The 17,886-nt window shown below is 35.7% G+C and overlaps 1 protein-coding gene across 16 annotated transcripts in view; it reads left to right on the top strand.

Moving 5' to 3' along the window:
- SNRK (SNF related kinase) overlaps window positions 1-17,886 on the top strand; it is a 57,803-nt gene that overhangs the window by 14,537 nt on the left and 25,380 nt on the right. For 9 of the 16 annotated variants that reach the window (XM_047742135.1, XM_047742036.1, XM_047742113.1 and 6 more), the window contains 2 exons: window positions 2,109-2,234; window positions 2,330-2,803. In XM_047742135.1, coding sequence (XP_047598091.1) covers window positions 2,162-2,234; window positions 2,330-2,803 — 547 coding nt within the window. In that variant the 5' untranslated portion in view covers window positions 2,109-2,161. Of the gene's footprint in view, window positions 1-2,108; window positions 2,804-17,886 lie in introns of all 16 variants that reach the window. The other 7 variants (XM_047742095.1, XM_047742069.1, XM_047742080.1 and 4 more) reach the window with 1 other exon arrangement.

A 17,886-nucleotide genomic window follows, 5' to 3' on the forward strand; every position in this document is an offset into this window, starting at 1 on the left:
AACTGCTGTCCGATTAAAGCAAGATCTTTTCACTCAGGTTTTCCTGTTAATCTCATCAAAATTAATAGCTCAGATGATGAGGTAATATACAGTACGGAAGAAATTTGCTTTTTCTCCAACACCTGTACATAGTACTGGCTTCTTATTTTAAACATCTTTATAGAAACAGGATTAATTTAGTTTGGTTTTGAAATAAGTTTGTAGAAACAGTGTAGTATAGTTAAAAGCAGAGACTTTGAGGTCAGGTAGCCCTGAGTTCAAATCCTAGCTCTTTTTTACACACTGGCCTGGTAGCCAATGCCAAGTGAGTTACCATTTCTATGACTCAAAATGGGGCTAATAATCCCTATCTCTTAGGGCAGTTGTAAGTATTAAATGAGGATGACATAAAGCATTTGGTATATGAGTGACATATTGTACTTAGTGAATGGTAGTTAATATTTATATTTATAGTAATTGCTAAAATATAAAAAAAAAGCATTAAGCATACTAACATTGGCTTTTTAAGCTCTCTTTCGCTCTCTTTCTCTCTATATATATTTTCAGGTGATTTCAGATACGTGTTTCCGATAATTTCAATTTGCATGTGAGAATGACTTTATTCCTCTTTTAGAGTTGGTACTTTAACTCTCCAGATATTATCCTAATATAACATCATTTAGAGTGGTTAAATGTTTATAAGGAAGATGAGCTTTGAAATAATTCAGTTTAAAGCTTAGTTGTAGCACTTTGATTCATTTTGCACAAATATGTATAGTAGGCTTTTAATAAATGTTAGCTTTTCTTCTTTTAAGCAAAAATGAGATTTAAAGAAGTGTAATGCTAGAGCTTTAAAATAAAAAAAAAAACACCTCATTTTATGTACAATTTACTTTTTTGGGGTATTTTCATCTAAGCAGGAATAGATAAATGTAACTACTATTCTGTTTCTGCTGGAAACACGCAAAAGGTTTCACAGAAGGAGGGCTATGTACTCACAGGACAGAGCTAGTCTTGGGAGATGGCTGTATTCTCTATTGGATTTTGCTATAATTCTATTAAATTTTGGTCAGGAAGAATAATAATGGGAGTTGGATTTGTGAGATTTAAGGTGATATCTTAACTTGTATAATTTTATAAGAGCCTGTTTCTGTATTTAGAGTTTATAAAGGTTTAGAATTTTAAATGCCATGTGAGATATGGTCTTTTAAAACTGAATGGTCTTTAAGATGGTTTACGAATGCATGCTTGTTCATTTTTGAAATATAATCAGATCATGGTGGGTTATGTTTGAGAGTTGGAAAACTAATAAAGATAAACATAACTGGTAAGTACAAAGAGTGAGTACCAGTCAGTCAGCAAACATATATTAAGCACCTACTGTGTGTCAACGTGTTGTTCTAGGCACTAGTGTGACAAGAAGAGCAAACAATTGCCTTGTAAACATTTTGAAAAAAAATTGAATTTCAGAATTTAATAAACTGTTGATTACCTGTTGTATGTTAAAGACTGTTCAAGGGAGGGTAGAAGGGGAAAAAAAAAAAAAAGAACCTTAGAGTCCTCAGAACTTCGCAGTCTTAGGATGGGGATGGCGTATACAAAAACCCATGGAATAAGACCACACTGGGTCCTGAGCTGCTGTTGGAGATACGGAATAGGCGAGGTCATTCCAGCTGGGAGGGTTAGAGGAGGCCTCACTAAAGGGATCTGTCTGTGCTTACAGGAAATAGTGCTAGCTTTGGAATAACAGGAAAAAGTTGCCGAGTTCCTGTCCAAATGTTTATTCTGTTTTCCCTTTTTTGTCAGTTCTTGCCTTGTTTTTTAAGACACTAAGTGAAATTACTTTTGTAAGATTTTTTTTTAAACATAGTTTATCAAACTTGCTAGTTTTCTTATTTCTGACATCACCAAAAACTTATTGCAACTAATTTCTTTCAGTTTGCAAATTTTAATATGGCATTTAAATTCTCAGCCTTTGTAACATAAACCCAAAATATATAGATTGTATAAATGGCCCTTATTCATTTTTTGTCTCTGTTTACTTCAGGTTTCTCTTAAAACTTAAAAAGAAAGAGTTATAAGAGAAAAAGCTACAGAAACTTAATTTTGTTTCTCCTCTTCTTTTGTAGATGTCCATGGCGACATTGAAAATGAATTCCTTATTTTCACCAGATATTCTTATATGAGAAGATCCGTTTCAAACAGTCTAGATATTTTAACTTCTGTTGGACCAGCATGGCAGGATTCAAGCGAGGGTATGATGGAAAGATTGCTGGATTATATGATCTGGATAAAACCTTGGGTCGAGGTCATTTTGCAGTGGTTAAACTTGCCAGGCATGTCTTTACAGGTGAAAAAGTAGCAGTAAAAGTTATTGACAAGACAAAATTGGACACTTTAGCCACTGGTCATCTTTTCCAAGAAGTGAGATGCATGAAACTAGTGCAGCATCCCAACATCGTACGCCTTTATGAAGTTATTGACACCCAGACCAAACTATATCTTATTCTAGAACTTGGGGATGGAGGAGATATGTTCGATTATATAATGAAACACGAAGAGGGACTTAATGAAGATTTGGCTAAGAAGTACTTTGCTCAGATTGTTCATGCCATATCTTATTGCCATAAACTCCATGTGGTTCACAGAGACTTAAAACCAGAGAATGTGGTCTTCTTTGAAAAACAAGGTCTTGTAAAGTTGACAGACTTTGGTTTCAGCAACAAATTTCAACCAGGGAAGAAGCTTACTACAAGCTGTGGATCTCTTGCATATTCTGCTCCAGAAATTCTGCTTGGTGATGAGTATGATGCACCCGCAGTAGGTAGGTAACCTCCTTCCAGTATTTGCCCACTTGAATTCCACCAGCTAGAATGTAGTTGGTCAAATTGGTGTTTATCTGAAAACAATTTCTTAAGGGACTTTCTTAAGTCCCTTTAATTAAAACAATTTTAATTAAAACAATTAAATTTAGAAATTAAAACAATTTCTTAAGGGACTTTTTTTTTTTAAGATTTTATTTATTTATTTATTTGACAGAGATCACAAGTAGGCAGAGAGGCAGGCAGAGAGAGAGGAGGAAGCAGGCTCCCCGCTGAGCAGAGAGCCTGATGCGGGGCTCGATCCCAGGACCCTGGGATCATGACCCGAGTCGAAGGCAGAGGCTTTAACCCACTGAACCACCCAGGCGCCCCTCTTAAATGTATCTTAATTAACAGATTTGGTTTCATGAATGCCGTATATCCGTAAAGCTCACAGTCAGTTTGTTTTACCTTTTAGATGGCAAATGTTTAAAGTATATTTCAGCATAAAGAAAAATGAGTAAGTTATCATTTAAGGTAACCATCATCTACTCATTGTAATTCTTTTGAAGGTCTGAGTACATTTCCTATCTTCTTAGAGTCTTCTTAGAGACTTCTGGTAGTGTCCCTAGTCAGCTTCTTTCTGTGTATATCCTTTAACAGTCATTAAGACTTATATGGGAAAGATGCTATGAATATTAAAATACATATGGAGAATTTGGACATGGGAATCATTTATTAGTTGTGACCTTGAAGAGTGCACTTGATCTCTCTGCTTTATTTCCTCATCCATGGAATAAATTGGATCAGATAGAGGTATCACATCCTGTGTTATCATGTTTACCATCCACAGAGACCTGTGGGGCTGTTATTGTCTGCCTCATTTTATAGGACAGGTAATTGACATACAGACATCCAGAATCTTGGTAGCCCTGGGCATTCCCAGCTACCCTCTTTCCACTCCAGCACATTATTGTGTTCTCTCTTGTGATGAGTTATCTAGTTGGGGTAGAAGTGTTTATTGCTTTTCAGCTTATGTCAGTTTTGTCCCTTGGGATCATATCTGTTTTGAAGGTTATATGAGTATTTGTTTATAATTTTTAAGGATTTGCTAAGTTGAATGTGTGGTCTGCTTTTACAGTTTTTAGTTTAAGGTTGAAACAGTATGCCCTAATACTACATGTATATGATATCATACTTCATAGATAGGAGTCGTTTGAAATGCATGTTACAGAATATGAAAGACACACATTGAAGAACACATTGAAGAGTGCTGATTTTTATACTGAATATTCTGTACACCAAGACACTGCGTTTCATGTTAGACTCTGTTCTGGAAAAGAAAGGGTTATCGAATGGTTCCTGTCCACTACAGATAACAAGGTTTCACCAAAACTTTTCATTAGAATATTTGAGTCAGAGATTTTTGATGAGTGGAGCAGGCTAATCAGAAAATGAAGCCAAGAATTAACAGAAGAGGAAACATAAATGTCCGAACATGAAAATGATGCTTAACCTCACTAATCATCAGGGAAGATAAAATCATGATCAGATACTTTTTCATACTTTTTCCATTAGGAAAAACTAAAGTCAGACAAATCTTAAGCATAGGTAAGACTATAGGTCATTGGGAACTCTTCTAGTATGTAGAAGACAATTTGTCAGTGTCTACTAAAGTTAAAGATGTATGTAATCCTGAAACCCAGCAGTACTCTTCCTGTATACACACCCTAGACTTGCTTTCACTTGTGTATACAGATTTTCAAAGAATGTTTGTTTGACAGCATTATTGTGTATTCATCAGTAGGGGAACACATCATTTCATATTCATATGATGGGATTGGTAAAAATAAATGAACTATGTATGTCATGGCTAGTGTTCACAAACGCACTATTTAAGAAGATCAAATCGGTGGTATAGTACTTGCAGTATTATAACATTTATATAAAATTTTAAACAGACAAAGCAGTGGTATATTGTTAGGGGGTTACTTGCACATGTAGTAAGGTACTGATGAATGCATGAGGTTAAGATAGTTACTTCTAAAGGGCAGGCGTACCTAGAGTGTTTCAGCTGTGTTGGTGGTGTGTACTTCCTGACTTGAGTGGTGAGTACCTAGGTACTCACTGTAATGTTCTCTCTCTCTCTGTTTTTTTCCCTTAAGTATTACCTAATAAAACTTTAAAGTTTTTAAAAAGGAAAAGAAAAGTGTCTGGGAAGATGCTTACCAGTCTGATAAATGGTTGGTGAAGTATGTATTGGGTGGAGTTCATGAGTAATTTTTCTTATTTGATTATTTGATTTCTTATTTCTTATTTGATTACTTTAATTTTGTGTAATTGTGTGATTGAGATAAATATAGAATTGCTTTCAAAAACAAATGGACAGTTACCTTTCTGCTAATGTAGTGCTAGTTTATTGTGCCAGAGTCAGTCATTGATTTTTCACAAATATGTAGTAGAATTAGTACAGAGATTAAAATCTGTCCTTTTATTAAATTACCAGATGTTGCTGAATTAAACAACTTTGGTTCAGTTTTATAAGTGTTTTAGAGTGTACTGGTCCTTAACATGTCATGACACTTGGTTTAGGAATCATCTGTTATTTTCAGAGTCAGATTTTGATTTTATGTATCAGCTGCACTTCTGTTTTCTTTGGCATTACCTTTTTTTTCACTGTTACTAAATTTTTCCAGGATCTTTCAGGTTCCCTTTTCTTTCCTTTTTTTCTTTCTTTTTTCTTGAATTGAAAGCTTTTTTTCTTTATTGTCTTAATTTTTCACATTTAAGGCTGTGTGTGGTTCTCTCCTGCAATCTCTGGTCACATCCTGGGGATTTCACTCTGCCGTTATTGCTCAAGTTTATCTTTACTGTTTTGTTTGTTTAACCCAAAATTCTTTTTTTTTAATTCAAATTGGAGAGATTTATTTTTCCTTTACGTATTTGGTTTTTTACTTGTAATTTTAGTACGTTGCATTTAGTAATGTACACTGCAACCTGATTGGTTTTTGCTTTGGGAAGTATTTTTAGATTTTCTGTGTGGCTTATTATACAGTGATTTTTGGTGATTATTCCCTGTATGATTAAAATATTCATATTTTTAGCATATACAAAGTTTTTATGCATAATTAAGGTTGTTAATTATGTATTTTGTTCCTTTGTGTCATGTTTTTATTCTGATTTTATTTTCTGAGAGAATTATGCTAGTTTCCTACTCTAATCTGGATTTTGTATTTCAATCAATTTTTACTTTATATATGTTATTTTCAAGCCGTGTGAGGTATATAAAGTTAGTTTTGTGATTTATTTTACATAATGGAGTCTACGTTTTTTCAATATGAAACTGTGCTTTGTTGCCATGGATTCTATTTTGTTGTTTTGTTTTAGGATGTATTAGTGTCTTACTTTAATATTCAGTGCTAATTGATATCCATATCATTCCCTTTGCCCTACAAACAAGAACTATATGTAGTTTGCTTTTACTTCCCTTTTAGTTATAGATTTGTAATTTGCTTTTATTTCTTAATACTTTTTTTCTGGTTCAGTAATGCTTTAAGATCTGATGAAGAATATAGATAAATCTTAAAATTTTGTTCTTAAGCATCTTTAATTATTCCTTTCTTTGACCTAACTTCCTGCATGTGAAGAACATCTCAAAATCCATTGTGAATTTATTTTTTTTCTTTTTTTTTTTTTTTAAAGATTTTATTTATTTATTTGACACACAGAGAGAGATCACAAGTAGGCAGAGAGGCCGGCAGAGAGAGAGGGGAAGCAGGCTCCCTGCTGAGCAGAGAACCCAATGTGGGACTTGATCCCAGGACCCTGAGATCATGACCTGTTGAAGGCAGAGGCCTAACCCACTGAGCTACCCGGGAACCCTCCACCGTGAATTTAAAAGTGACTAGCTGGGGGCGGGGGTGGGGGGAAGTGACTAGCTGGTCTACCTGAAAAGCATCATCTTGTGAAAAATTAAAGATTACTAAAACATAAATTGAGACATTCTTGACTATTAATTTATGTGTGACTTATAGTTTATATAATATGCCAGGTTTTGGAAATCTTGGCATATTCAAGCCAAGAATTGTGGTTTAACTAGAAACCACATTGAATGTAATTAAGGCAGTCTGTTCCTTGCTCTGCTTTAGCGCTGTGAAGAAATATCTCAGCAGAAATATCTCAGAATGCTCCTTCCTACAAAAGAGTCTCTTAGAGAATTTAGGAAATGGGCAGCCACCAGAACTGTGATTGTATTACTATGTGTTATAATATGTTTAATTATTTTCTCTTTGAAAACTTTTAAAAGGATTACTCCTTTCTATACAGATTGTACAGCCCAAGCTGTAATACCTTTGTGATAGAACTTTGAATAGTCCAAAAGGACATAAATCAGTCGTTTTCTCTTTGGTTTATCTAAATCTGCTATTATAGTTTGTTATTAATAGAAAAGTCCTTGCTTTTATTTCTGATTTCTTCCAGAAAACCTGTTAATGTGCCTGCTTTTATAGTCCCCCCCCCCCCCCCCAAATCTGAGTGTGTACAGTTTCATTTCCCTCCCATTTATTAGAGATAGATGTCTTAGCAACGTTACCATGTTTTCCGACTTGAACCTTCTCTTTTCCAAGTCAGATTCTGGTTAAATTTTGTATTACTCTTACACAGTTTGTATTACTCTTACACAGCCCATTCGGACTGTGGGCCCTGATGGATTCCAGATTAGAAGATGTTGGCTTGTGTCACAGAGTTTTAGGCCCAAGTGTGGAGTTTGGGATTATACACTTTTTAAGGGATGATTTGTGCTTTTTCTTGTGCATAGGGAAGTAGTATCTTGTTTCTTTTATTTAAAAAGATCTACATAAAACCTGCCTGCATGGTATGTGTCTGAGACGACCTGCAGCCTGGGCCCAGGCAAATGTCTGTGGTGTTCAGTTGTACAGAACTGAAAACCGTATCCATAGAAATGTGGCCCACACCTCACAATCTAGCTGCCAAGTGCATGGTCACAGACTCTGTAAGATACCTTTACAGAGTGTGACATCATCCTTGTCATATAAAACCAAAAGAAAAAAATGCTAAACTTTCTGAAGTTTCACATGCCTATGAGAAGTGACAGTTACTTCAGACATCACAATTAAAAGTTGATCTGACCTGAACCCTGTGTAAATAAAAGCATTTTATGGTATTAGCTCTGTATCCACGATATACTGGCTTTATAGTGTGAATTTGTTTAATTATGTATTTAGGAAACAACAAAAGTTCTGTGCTGAGTAAAATCTTTTCAGTTTTATAAATAAGCCATTATTGGATTTAATATTTGTCATGAAGATTCTTGAGCATGAAATGTTATGGGTAGTGTAATCTATAGGTACCATACAAATGGGTTTTTTAGGCTAACTCAACCATTGATTTTTTTAGTGAGAGGAAATGAGGTAAAAATGACTTACATGCTTTTCATGTTTTCCCTACTGCATTTTTACCTCTGGTGCTTATTGTTCTCACTGTGTTTTAAGATTCAGATCAAGTGAAATATATGTTGACACTACTTTGAAAAGTATAATTTATTCTACTGGTGATATGGTAAGGTCTAAATTGGTGGTTCTCTCCTTCCCATCTTTAAGTTTCACCTAGAGTAGATTTAAAACCAAGCAAACCTTGTGAGGGCCCCACCCTAGGCCCCTCACCTAGTTTTAGGTGAGGCCCTCATCCAGAAGCTTTTGTGAGATTCTGATGGGCTTCTAGCCTTGCCTACCTATGAGGTGAAATCCTAGAGTCAAATGTTTTTGGTTATTAGTGGAAAAATAGATTCCTAACATTTTAATTCTAATAGTCTTTAAAGAATAAGTGTTCAGAAAAAAATGTTTAAACCTCTTTAGTTTCAAAAACTGAACAAGAACATATATTCTTTTTCGATGTTGATAATTGAGCTTAAATTTCTCTCTGTTCCCCCTCCCCCATTTTAATCACACCCTTTGCTTATTTAGGGATAAGTAAGTCAAAACCAAATTTCAGGTCCTTTGGAAATTTTTTCCAATGTTGTTCCAGTGCCAGGAACTTCAGGCTAGACACCCCTTACCTTTCCTGTTAGGAGCCCGGAGACTGTCCTCCTTGTTTGCTTTCCACTGCTATGCCTGGAGCTGCTTGTCAGGGTGTTCCTTGGCATTGTGCAGGTCAGAAGGTTGCCTCACTGCCTTATATAAAACCATTTTCTTCAGAAGATTTATAGCACCTTCGCACTTTTCTAAGACTCTTGCTGCTACTAACTAGACTTGGGTTTGGTTTTACATGGGCCTTGGTGCTCCTCTTAATCCTTTCCTCTCACAGCCTGTGTGGAGAGATGAAGGTGTGCAGGAGTGATAATCATAGGTCTCACTAGAATAAAAACTGGAAGTTACTATTTATTTACTTTGCAGACTAGTGCCCAAGCTCGGAGTCTTTTGGTACTTCACGTGAGGAAGTGGGAATTGGGCTAACATGACTGTGCGCATCTTTGAAAGAAGACAAGAGAAGGAAGGGAGTTTAAAGACAAGTTTCCTGTCATTTGTATGTGCTGCTTGTTTTCGGACATTGACAGTTGCAGGTGAGAGGAGGCTCTGGGGCTCTGGTCAACAGTAAGCCATGAATTGTTGTGTGGAACAGCTGTAAGAGAGGGGAATTCCTATGGAGGTGGCAGTTTTAGGTAGTTACCACTCATAAGGGAAAAAAATTCTTATCAGTTCCTTTTAAAATTTACATGCGTCTTTCTCCTCTGCTCAGAACACTTTAAAGACAACATTTCCTTCACAGTCAAAACCGGAGTCCTCAACAGCGGCCAGCATGGCCTCAAGATTGGCTTCCTCATTTTCTCCCTCACTTTTTCCTCCCACTCTTTTTTCAGTTGCTTGCTCAGCTCCAACGATGCTGCCTTCTTGCTCTTAGTCACATTCCACATCCAGTCCTGCCTTGGGGCCCTTCTGTCTCCCTTTCCTCTACTTTGGTTCTTGCCTACTGCTGCCCTCTTAGCCCGGCCCCACCCTCTACTCCAAAGGTGGAGGGCCCCAGCACTGCCTATTCTCCCTCCCCACTTGACTTGTTTCTGTGGTCTCTGTTACTTCCATTTGTGAAATGTACTAGTTCTCAGCTTTAGGATTGTTGAAGGAGTTAGATGAATGAAAAACATATTTGTACTTAGCGTAATGCCAGACACAAAATCAGTCTTCAAGTCAGATGTAACTGTCTCAGTAAGCCTTTTGGAGGGATCACAGAATGCCTTGTTTCTGTGGTACTAGGACTGTGGTGCCAAAGGGTGTTTAAAGATCTTTTCTTTCGAGGTGTTTTCTTCTCCTTTGGAAATTTGTCCTCAGGGGAATTTCTGAAATGTTGGCTGCCGTGGGAAAACTGGGAGGAAGAGGCAGGCCCAGGACCTTTGCTCTTGAGCTTTTCTCACACATGTTTTTAGTTGTATTTAACTTTCAGAATGTAGGAAATAGGTTAACTTCTAAAGTAGGGATTTTTCTTTGTGTGTGTGTGTATGTGTTTTGTGTTAGATAAAAGCAAAGGGAAGTATTTATTTGATAACTGGTTAGTTTCTTGGAACTTTAGAAGAGCTTTTTTTAAACCACTTAAAATAGCTAACTATCTTAATACAGAAATACAGAATTAAATATACTTCTATTTACTTCAGGTTATAGCCTAGGAAACCTTTAGGGAGTTGAAAACATCAAATCTGCTTGAGGTTTTTTTGTTTCTTTGTTTTCTGTTTTTTGTTTCTGATTTTTTTTTGTTTGTTTTCTGTTGAAGAAAGACTAGTTTGCAAAACAAAAAATAAGTAGTTAGCACAAACTTTTAACACAGTAAACTTGGAAACTTGTTAGTCACAATATACATTGATGGACAGACTCCGAACACAAATGTTGCATAAAGTCACTGTAGTGTTTTTAAGAACTGGTGAAAACTATTGACATGTAGGTGCTGTGCTTAGTTGTGCTCTTGTGCTTGCTCTGAGACGGCCTGGTGGGACTTGTTAGTGACACATCTCCGTTTCTGGGGAAACTGTCCCTCCACATCAGGAAATTGCCTGTGTGGTCCTGGAGTTGTCATGACTCCCAGAGCAGCTGCTTGGGAAATGCTTTCACAGTCACATTAACATACATAGTAGTGTGGTTTTCTTCTTTCAAGGGCTGTGGCTTCTCTCAGTTGGATCCTCACATATTGACACAGCCTTTGGTGGAGAAAGATGGAGAGCAGACGTAGAACAGGGCATCACAGAGCTAAGCCAAGCTAATTAGCAGAGATATACTGTAGAACCAGAACTTCCTTACAACTGTGATTCCAAATACATGTCTTTGCTGTTTTTAAATGTCTTCTTCCATAACCCATTCTCCATAATTTGCTACCATTTGCTACCTAACCCACTTTGTCTTTGGAAAACATTGTTTTATCTTACCTGGTTTTTACTGACCTAGCGTTATGGTGATATCTTTAAAATTGTATCCAGTATAGTATAGAACAGTGCCTAATTTAATATTATAATTCACTTATTTTAAACCTTGGAACCTAAGGCAAATATCATAAGACCTCAGTGTTTGAAGCATTGTCTGGTGAGTAGGAGAACATGACTTTGTGAAATGAGATCCTCTTTGTAGATACATCTTAAATTCTGCCTAGAATGCAGCCAGGCACAGAGTAGGTGTACTAGATAAAGGTAACAGAGGGGTTGTGGATGGCATTTAAAAACAGGATGATGAGGTGCAGGGGACACATGCCCTGACGGCCTTTTGCCTTTGGAATTGGATGGGGTGACGGCCAGACCTTGCTCAGTTCAGATGGCTCTCTTGTCCCCCTTGCTCAATAGTAAGGTCTCTGAGAGAGAGAGCTGTGTGTTTATATCTTATCTGTGTCCCATCCCTATCACCTGGTAAATACCACAAGTTCTTAATGTTTGTTTAAATGAGTAAACATTACAGAGACAAACTAAAGAAATGAAAATTTACATTCCTTTAAACTTGTTTACAAAGTATAATTGTGGCCACTTCCCATGGTCCTTCCTGATGTCCTTGCTCAGGTTGGAACTTTTTCCCTGCTTTCTGTACATATATTAATGCATGTACATGCATTATACATATATATGTACATTTATTAATGTATATATATTAATGAGTCTGATGGAAACCATGGTTTCTCTCTTCATGGAGAGGCAGAGTTGCAGTTTCAGGCATGTTATGGATCACTATGAAGCCTTTTTTGGATCCGATCTTGCAGGCTTATTGGGCTGAGTAAAAAAAAAAAAAAAGAGGGCTCACAACTTTGACAGGAAGGATGAGCATAGGCAGTTTTGAAATAAGCTTTGGAGCATAAATTATAGGTAAGGAATAGTGTCCTTATTTTTGTGTTTTGTCTACTTGACTCTGACTTGTTGTTTTATACATTTAGATCTCTCATTTTCCTTACCGTGTTTTAAATTCCCTAGTTATGAGTTGGGAAGATTGTATTGGAAAATTGGAGGTAAGCTTATAGACATGGCTTCTTCCAAAAGGAAGATCAAGTTGTGGGGGATATGGTGTGCTTTTTTGTTTTTTAAAATCAAAGAGTCAGTTTGTAGGTGTTTAGTGTGTTTGATATCCGGTTTTTTGCGGGGGGGGGTTGTAAACCCATTTTATGTTGTTAACTATATGTATCAACTGTTCACTGATATTAGAAGGTCCTTGTTACAGTTTAAAGAGGCTTAACATAGATTAGGGGCTCCAGTAGATGGCAGGGAAGCCCCTCAGATGGTGTGATCTCCATGTTCCAAGGTGTGATTTTCAGTTTTGTGCTCAGTGGTAATTAGTTCCTAGAAGACTGAAACTGGCTTAACAAATTCTTAGGAGACTAATATATACAAATACCAATTAATTGACATAGGAGACTTTAAATGTCAGTCCACTGCAAGCTTATATTCTTGATTCAGATTAGTGATTTTTCCTAAATTTACCTATTTTTTTCAGGTTCTAAAACGTTGGCATACATAAGATTTTCTTTTAGGGATAGTATAAATTGATTAGATTAAACCATTCTGAGGAACATTTGTGATCCATTGATATTCCTGAGGTCACATGATTCTTGTTTGGATTTCTGCCTCAGATCTTAGAAGGGGCCCTTCCCAATTCTGGAATTTCAGTTCATTTATTTCTTTTCCTTCCAAGGCCTTGAAAACATGGTTTCTGCAAGTTACTGTTGTGTTTCTAGTTGTGGTAGCAGGATCTTCACTTTGCTTACCACATTATATTCTACCTAGAAGCAGAGAATTCCCAGTGGTTTTAGTTTAATTCTAATTTTGTTCTCAGTCATCAGTTTGTGAGCACGATATGTTCCTGTCTGTCCCAAACAAGGACAGCCATTATTGTCAAGTTATCAGTAAAAAGCTTGATAAAAATTTTTTGGATTTACTCTCCAGCTTCAGTATCAAAATGAATTCCTTAGTCAGCAGAGACAAGAATAGTTAGAGTAGCTGTGTTCTCTTTCTGACTTCTGACTCTTCTAGCTGCTGCCATGAAAAGGAGATTGCTTTTCATGTGTAAGGTTGCTTTCTAAGGCTTCATTCTTGTGTTACTTCATGTAAGAAATGAACTTCAGAATCCCCTTACCAGTTAGAGAACTATTTATTGGTCACTTCTCTTTAGATGAGTTCTTGAGTTGTCCTATAGCAGAGCACCATGAAAGCAAGCAAAGAAAACCTCCTGGGATGCTGAAATGGACTGTCTGAATAAGCCCATGTAAAAGTTCATGTATTTTGTTCATAGTTTTCATTCAGGGCCTTACTCGGATCCTTACTTAGTTAATTTTACATATAAAATTCTAGCAGTTTCAGTCGATTTGTATTTTCAACCTTCGGGCCATAGGTGGTAACATTAGGGACTTTTTAGAGGCTGGCACACTGAGAGCAAAGATGAGGAAGAATCATGAAATCATAATCGGGAACTTAAAAACATGATACTCCTAAACAACCAATGGATCAAAGAAGAAAAAAGGAAGTCAAAGTTTCTCAAGACAAATGAAAAGAAATTAAAGACATCAAAATTGAGAAGGAAGAAGTAGAATTGTCTCTAGTTACTGTCAGGACTAATCAAATTCAGTAAAATTGCAGGATACAAAATTAACCGATCAGTGGCATTTCTATACATTAACCGATTTTCTGAAAGCAAATAAATTGATCCCATTTATAATAGCATCAAAAATAATAAAATACTTAGGAATAAATTTAAATGAGGAGGTGAAAGATCTCTACTTTGAAAACTATAAGACATTGATGAAAGAAATAAAAGATACAAATAAATGGAAAGTAGCTTGTGTTGGATTGGAAGAATTAATATTGTTAAAATGTCAGTATTACCAAAAGCCATCTATAGATTTAATGCCACTCCTATTAAGATTCTGGTGGCATTTTTTTTTTTTTTTTTTACAGAAATAGAAAAAAACATTCCTAAAATTTATATGGAATCATAGTAGACCCAAGATGTAGCCAAAGACATCCCAGGAAAGAAGAACAAAGCAGGAGGCATACTTCCTGATTTCAGACTATGCTGTTAAGCTGTAGTCATGAAGACAGTATGGTATGGGCATAAAAACAGACGAATGGACTAGTGGAACAGAATCAAGAGCCCAGAAATAAACTCAAGTATATATAGCCAACTAATATTTGACAAGGGAACCTGGAATACTCATTCAATAAACTCTTTTAAATAAATTGAAAAATATTGGATATTCACATGTAGAAGAATAGAACTTTACCCGTCTTACATCACTCACAGAAATTAACTTGAAATGAATGAAAGACTTAAGTATAAGACTTGAAGCCATGAAACTCCTGGAAGAAAACAGAAAAACTCCTTAACATGGGTCTTGGTAATGATTTCTTTGAATATGACACCTAAAGTATAAGCAATAAAATAAAAAACAAGTCGGATTACATCAGACAAAAAAGCTTCCGCACAGGAAAAGAAATCACTAAAAAAGTGAAAAGACAACCTGTGGAATGGGAAGAAATATTTGCAAATCGTGTATCTGGTAAGCGATCAGTATGCAAAACATATAAAGAATTCCTACAACTCAACAGTGGCAAAATCAAATAATCTAGTTAAAAATAGGTAAAGAACCTAAATAGACATTTTTCCAAAGAAAATGTACATGAAAAGATACTCAGCAATGATGCTCGGTGTCACTAGTCTTTTGAGAAATGCAAATTAACATCACAATGATACATTCCCTTAATGTCTGTTAGAAAGGCCATCATCAAAAAGACATTTGTTATCACAAATGCTGGTGTGGATGCTGAGAAAAGTGGAACACTTGTGCACTGTTGGATGGAATGTAAATTGGTATAACTAGTATGGAAAACAATATGGATATTCCTCAGAAAACTAAAGCAGAACTACTGTATGATTCAACAGTTCCACCTCTAGAAGAAATATATCCAAAGGAGACGAAAATATTAACTTAAAAAGATAGCTACACTCCCATGTTCAGAACAGAATTATTTACAATAGCCGAGACATTGAAACAACTGTTAGGGTCCCTCAGTGGATAAATGGATGAAGAAGTTGTGAGATAGATAGATAGATACGTATGTGTGTGTGTGTATATATATATATGTATATACATATATATATATACATACGTACATACACACAGGCAGTAGATATTATTCAGCCATAAAAATTAGGAAATCCTACCATTTGTGACAATAATGAACCATGAAGATATGCTAAGTGAAATAAGACACAGATACTGTATGATCTCACTCATATGTAGAATCTAAAACCAAACCAAAACAAACACCATACTTAGAAAAAGAGATCAGATTTGTGGTTACCAGAGGCAAGGGAAAGAGGCAAGGGAAAGGCAAAGTACCAGAAAGTACAAAATCCCAATTACAAGATAAATAAGTACTGGGGATGTAATGAACAGCATGATGACAATAGTTAACATTGTTGTATGATATATAGGAGACTTAAGAGAATAGGTCCTAAGAATTCTTATCACAAGGAGTTACTAATTTTTCTTTTTATTGTATCTGTGAGATAGTGGCTGTTAACTAAATCTGTTGTAATCATTTCACAACACACATAAACCAAACCATCATTCTGTGTACCTTAAAGTTAAAACATACGTATGTCAGTGCTCAATGAAACTGGGAGGAGAAAAAAACCAAACATGATAGACCCCTTTGTTCGCTACATGGAGTCAGGCCTTTAGCATTGCTTATGGGTTCTTGGATATAGGGCGAGGTATATACTTGTTAGTGAAGCAGCACTAACAGGGGTATCCTAAATGAAAGAGAAGATGGAGCCATCTTTTATAAGCCAGACATCTGCCAATGAAGGAACAGAGAAAAATTATGTGCCAAGGACATAAAGGGCAGTAGTGTCATCTCTCCTGGACATTCTCCCTTCATTGCCAACCTCTAAGGTCTCATTATGATCATAGCACAGTGCCTAGCACAGTGCCTGGCAAATGGTACCACACATTTTTTTGAATATTCATGTCACTGTCTGCTTTGTAGCCATTTAGTATAAGAACCAATGTCCCCAAGGACACCACTGTAGCTTAGCAGGTTCTTTAGCTGGTAATTTTAAGTGATGTAGAAAAACCGGCTCTAAATAGTTCTAACTTCCTCAATTATCAGAAGGCATCAGAGGAGAAATTATTTAATAAATTATAGTGGAAATAAGGAAGAAGGAATGTAGATCCCTATCTGTATTCTGTGTCAAAATAAATTCTAGGTAAGTTAAGGATTTGTATATAAAGAATTAAGCCACCTGCCCCAAAAGTAATGTTCATATGATCTTGGCCTTTCCAAATAGGTATCATAAGGAAGAGTAATAGATTTGATTATAGCTTTTGGGTATGGCACACATCTGTTTTTTTTAGGAATCATTATGGAAACCAAGGCAATGATTTGTATTATAGATGATTACTATTCTTACTGTAGAAAGAGCTCTTAAAATTAATGAGGAACTCTTCTGAAGACAAATGGAAAGAATTCATTAGAAATTTTATATAAATAACCAATAAAGATGGAAAAGTTTAATTTTTAAGTAATTGGAGTATTCAAGACTTAGTATAAAACTACAGTAATGAAGACTGTATGATATTAACAAAAAGGCATACATATAGATCAGTGGAATAGAGTCCATAAATAAATCCACACATACATGGTCAATTGATTTTCAGCAGAAATGCTGAAGCAGTTCAATAGAGAAAGTAGTTTTTCCAAAATGTTGCTGGAGCAATTAGATATCTATATGCAAAAAAGTGAACCTTGATCCATTCCTTATGCCACTTAAAAAAACTCAATGTGCATCAGAGACTTTAATGTGAATCATAAATTGTAAACTAGAAGAAAACATAGAAGATCTTTGCATCTTTGACTTAGGCAAAACTATTTTAGATAAAACATCAAAAGCATGATCTAGAAAAGAAAAATTTGATAAATTGGATTTTATAAAAATCAACTTCTGCTTCTGAAAGATATTGTTAAGCTACCACCAATAGGGAGAAAATACTTGGAAATCACACATCTGATGGAGAATATATAAAGATTCTGAAAGCTTAGAAGATATTTGCAAATGATAAATCCACAACAGGTTAAAATCTAAAATATATTAACATATACAACTCAATAGCAAAAACACAAATAGTCCAATTAAAAAATGGGGCCGAATTTTTCCCAAGGATACATACAGATGCCAGTAGACACATGAAAGATATTCAGCATGCTAATCATCAGGGAAATGCACATCAAAACCACAGTAGCAAATCGCCTCATACCAGTCAGAAAAGACAAGAAGTAACAAGTGTTGGCAAGGATGCAGAGAAAAGGGAACTCCTATGCACTGTTGATGGGAAAATAATTTGGTGCAACAACTGTGGAAAACAGTATGGTGGTTCCTCAAAAAGTTAAAAACAGAAATACCATTAATTCCACTACTGGATATTTACACAAAGAAAACAAAAATAATTTGAAAAGATTTATGCACCTTTATGTTTATTGCAGCATTATTTACAGTAGCAAGATATGGAAGCAACATAAGTGTCCATTGATGGATGAGTGGGTAAAGGAAATGTAATGCGTGTGCATGTGTGCACACAC

The sequence above is a fragment of the Lutra lutra genome, chromosome 1 (genome assembly GCF_902655055.1).
Source record: "Lutra lutra chromosome 1, mLutLut1.2, whole genome shotgun sequence".
In the NCBI taxonomy this organism is placed as follows: domain Eukaryota; kingdom Metazoa; phylum Chordata; class Mammalia; order Carnivora; family Mustelidae; genus Lutra; species Lutra lutra.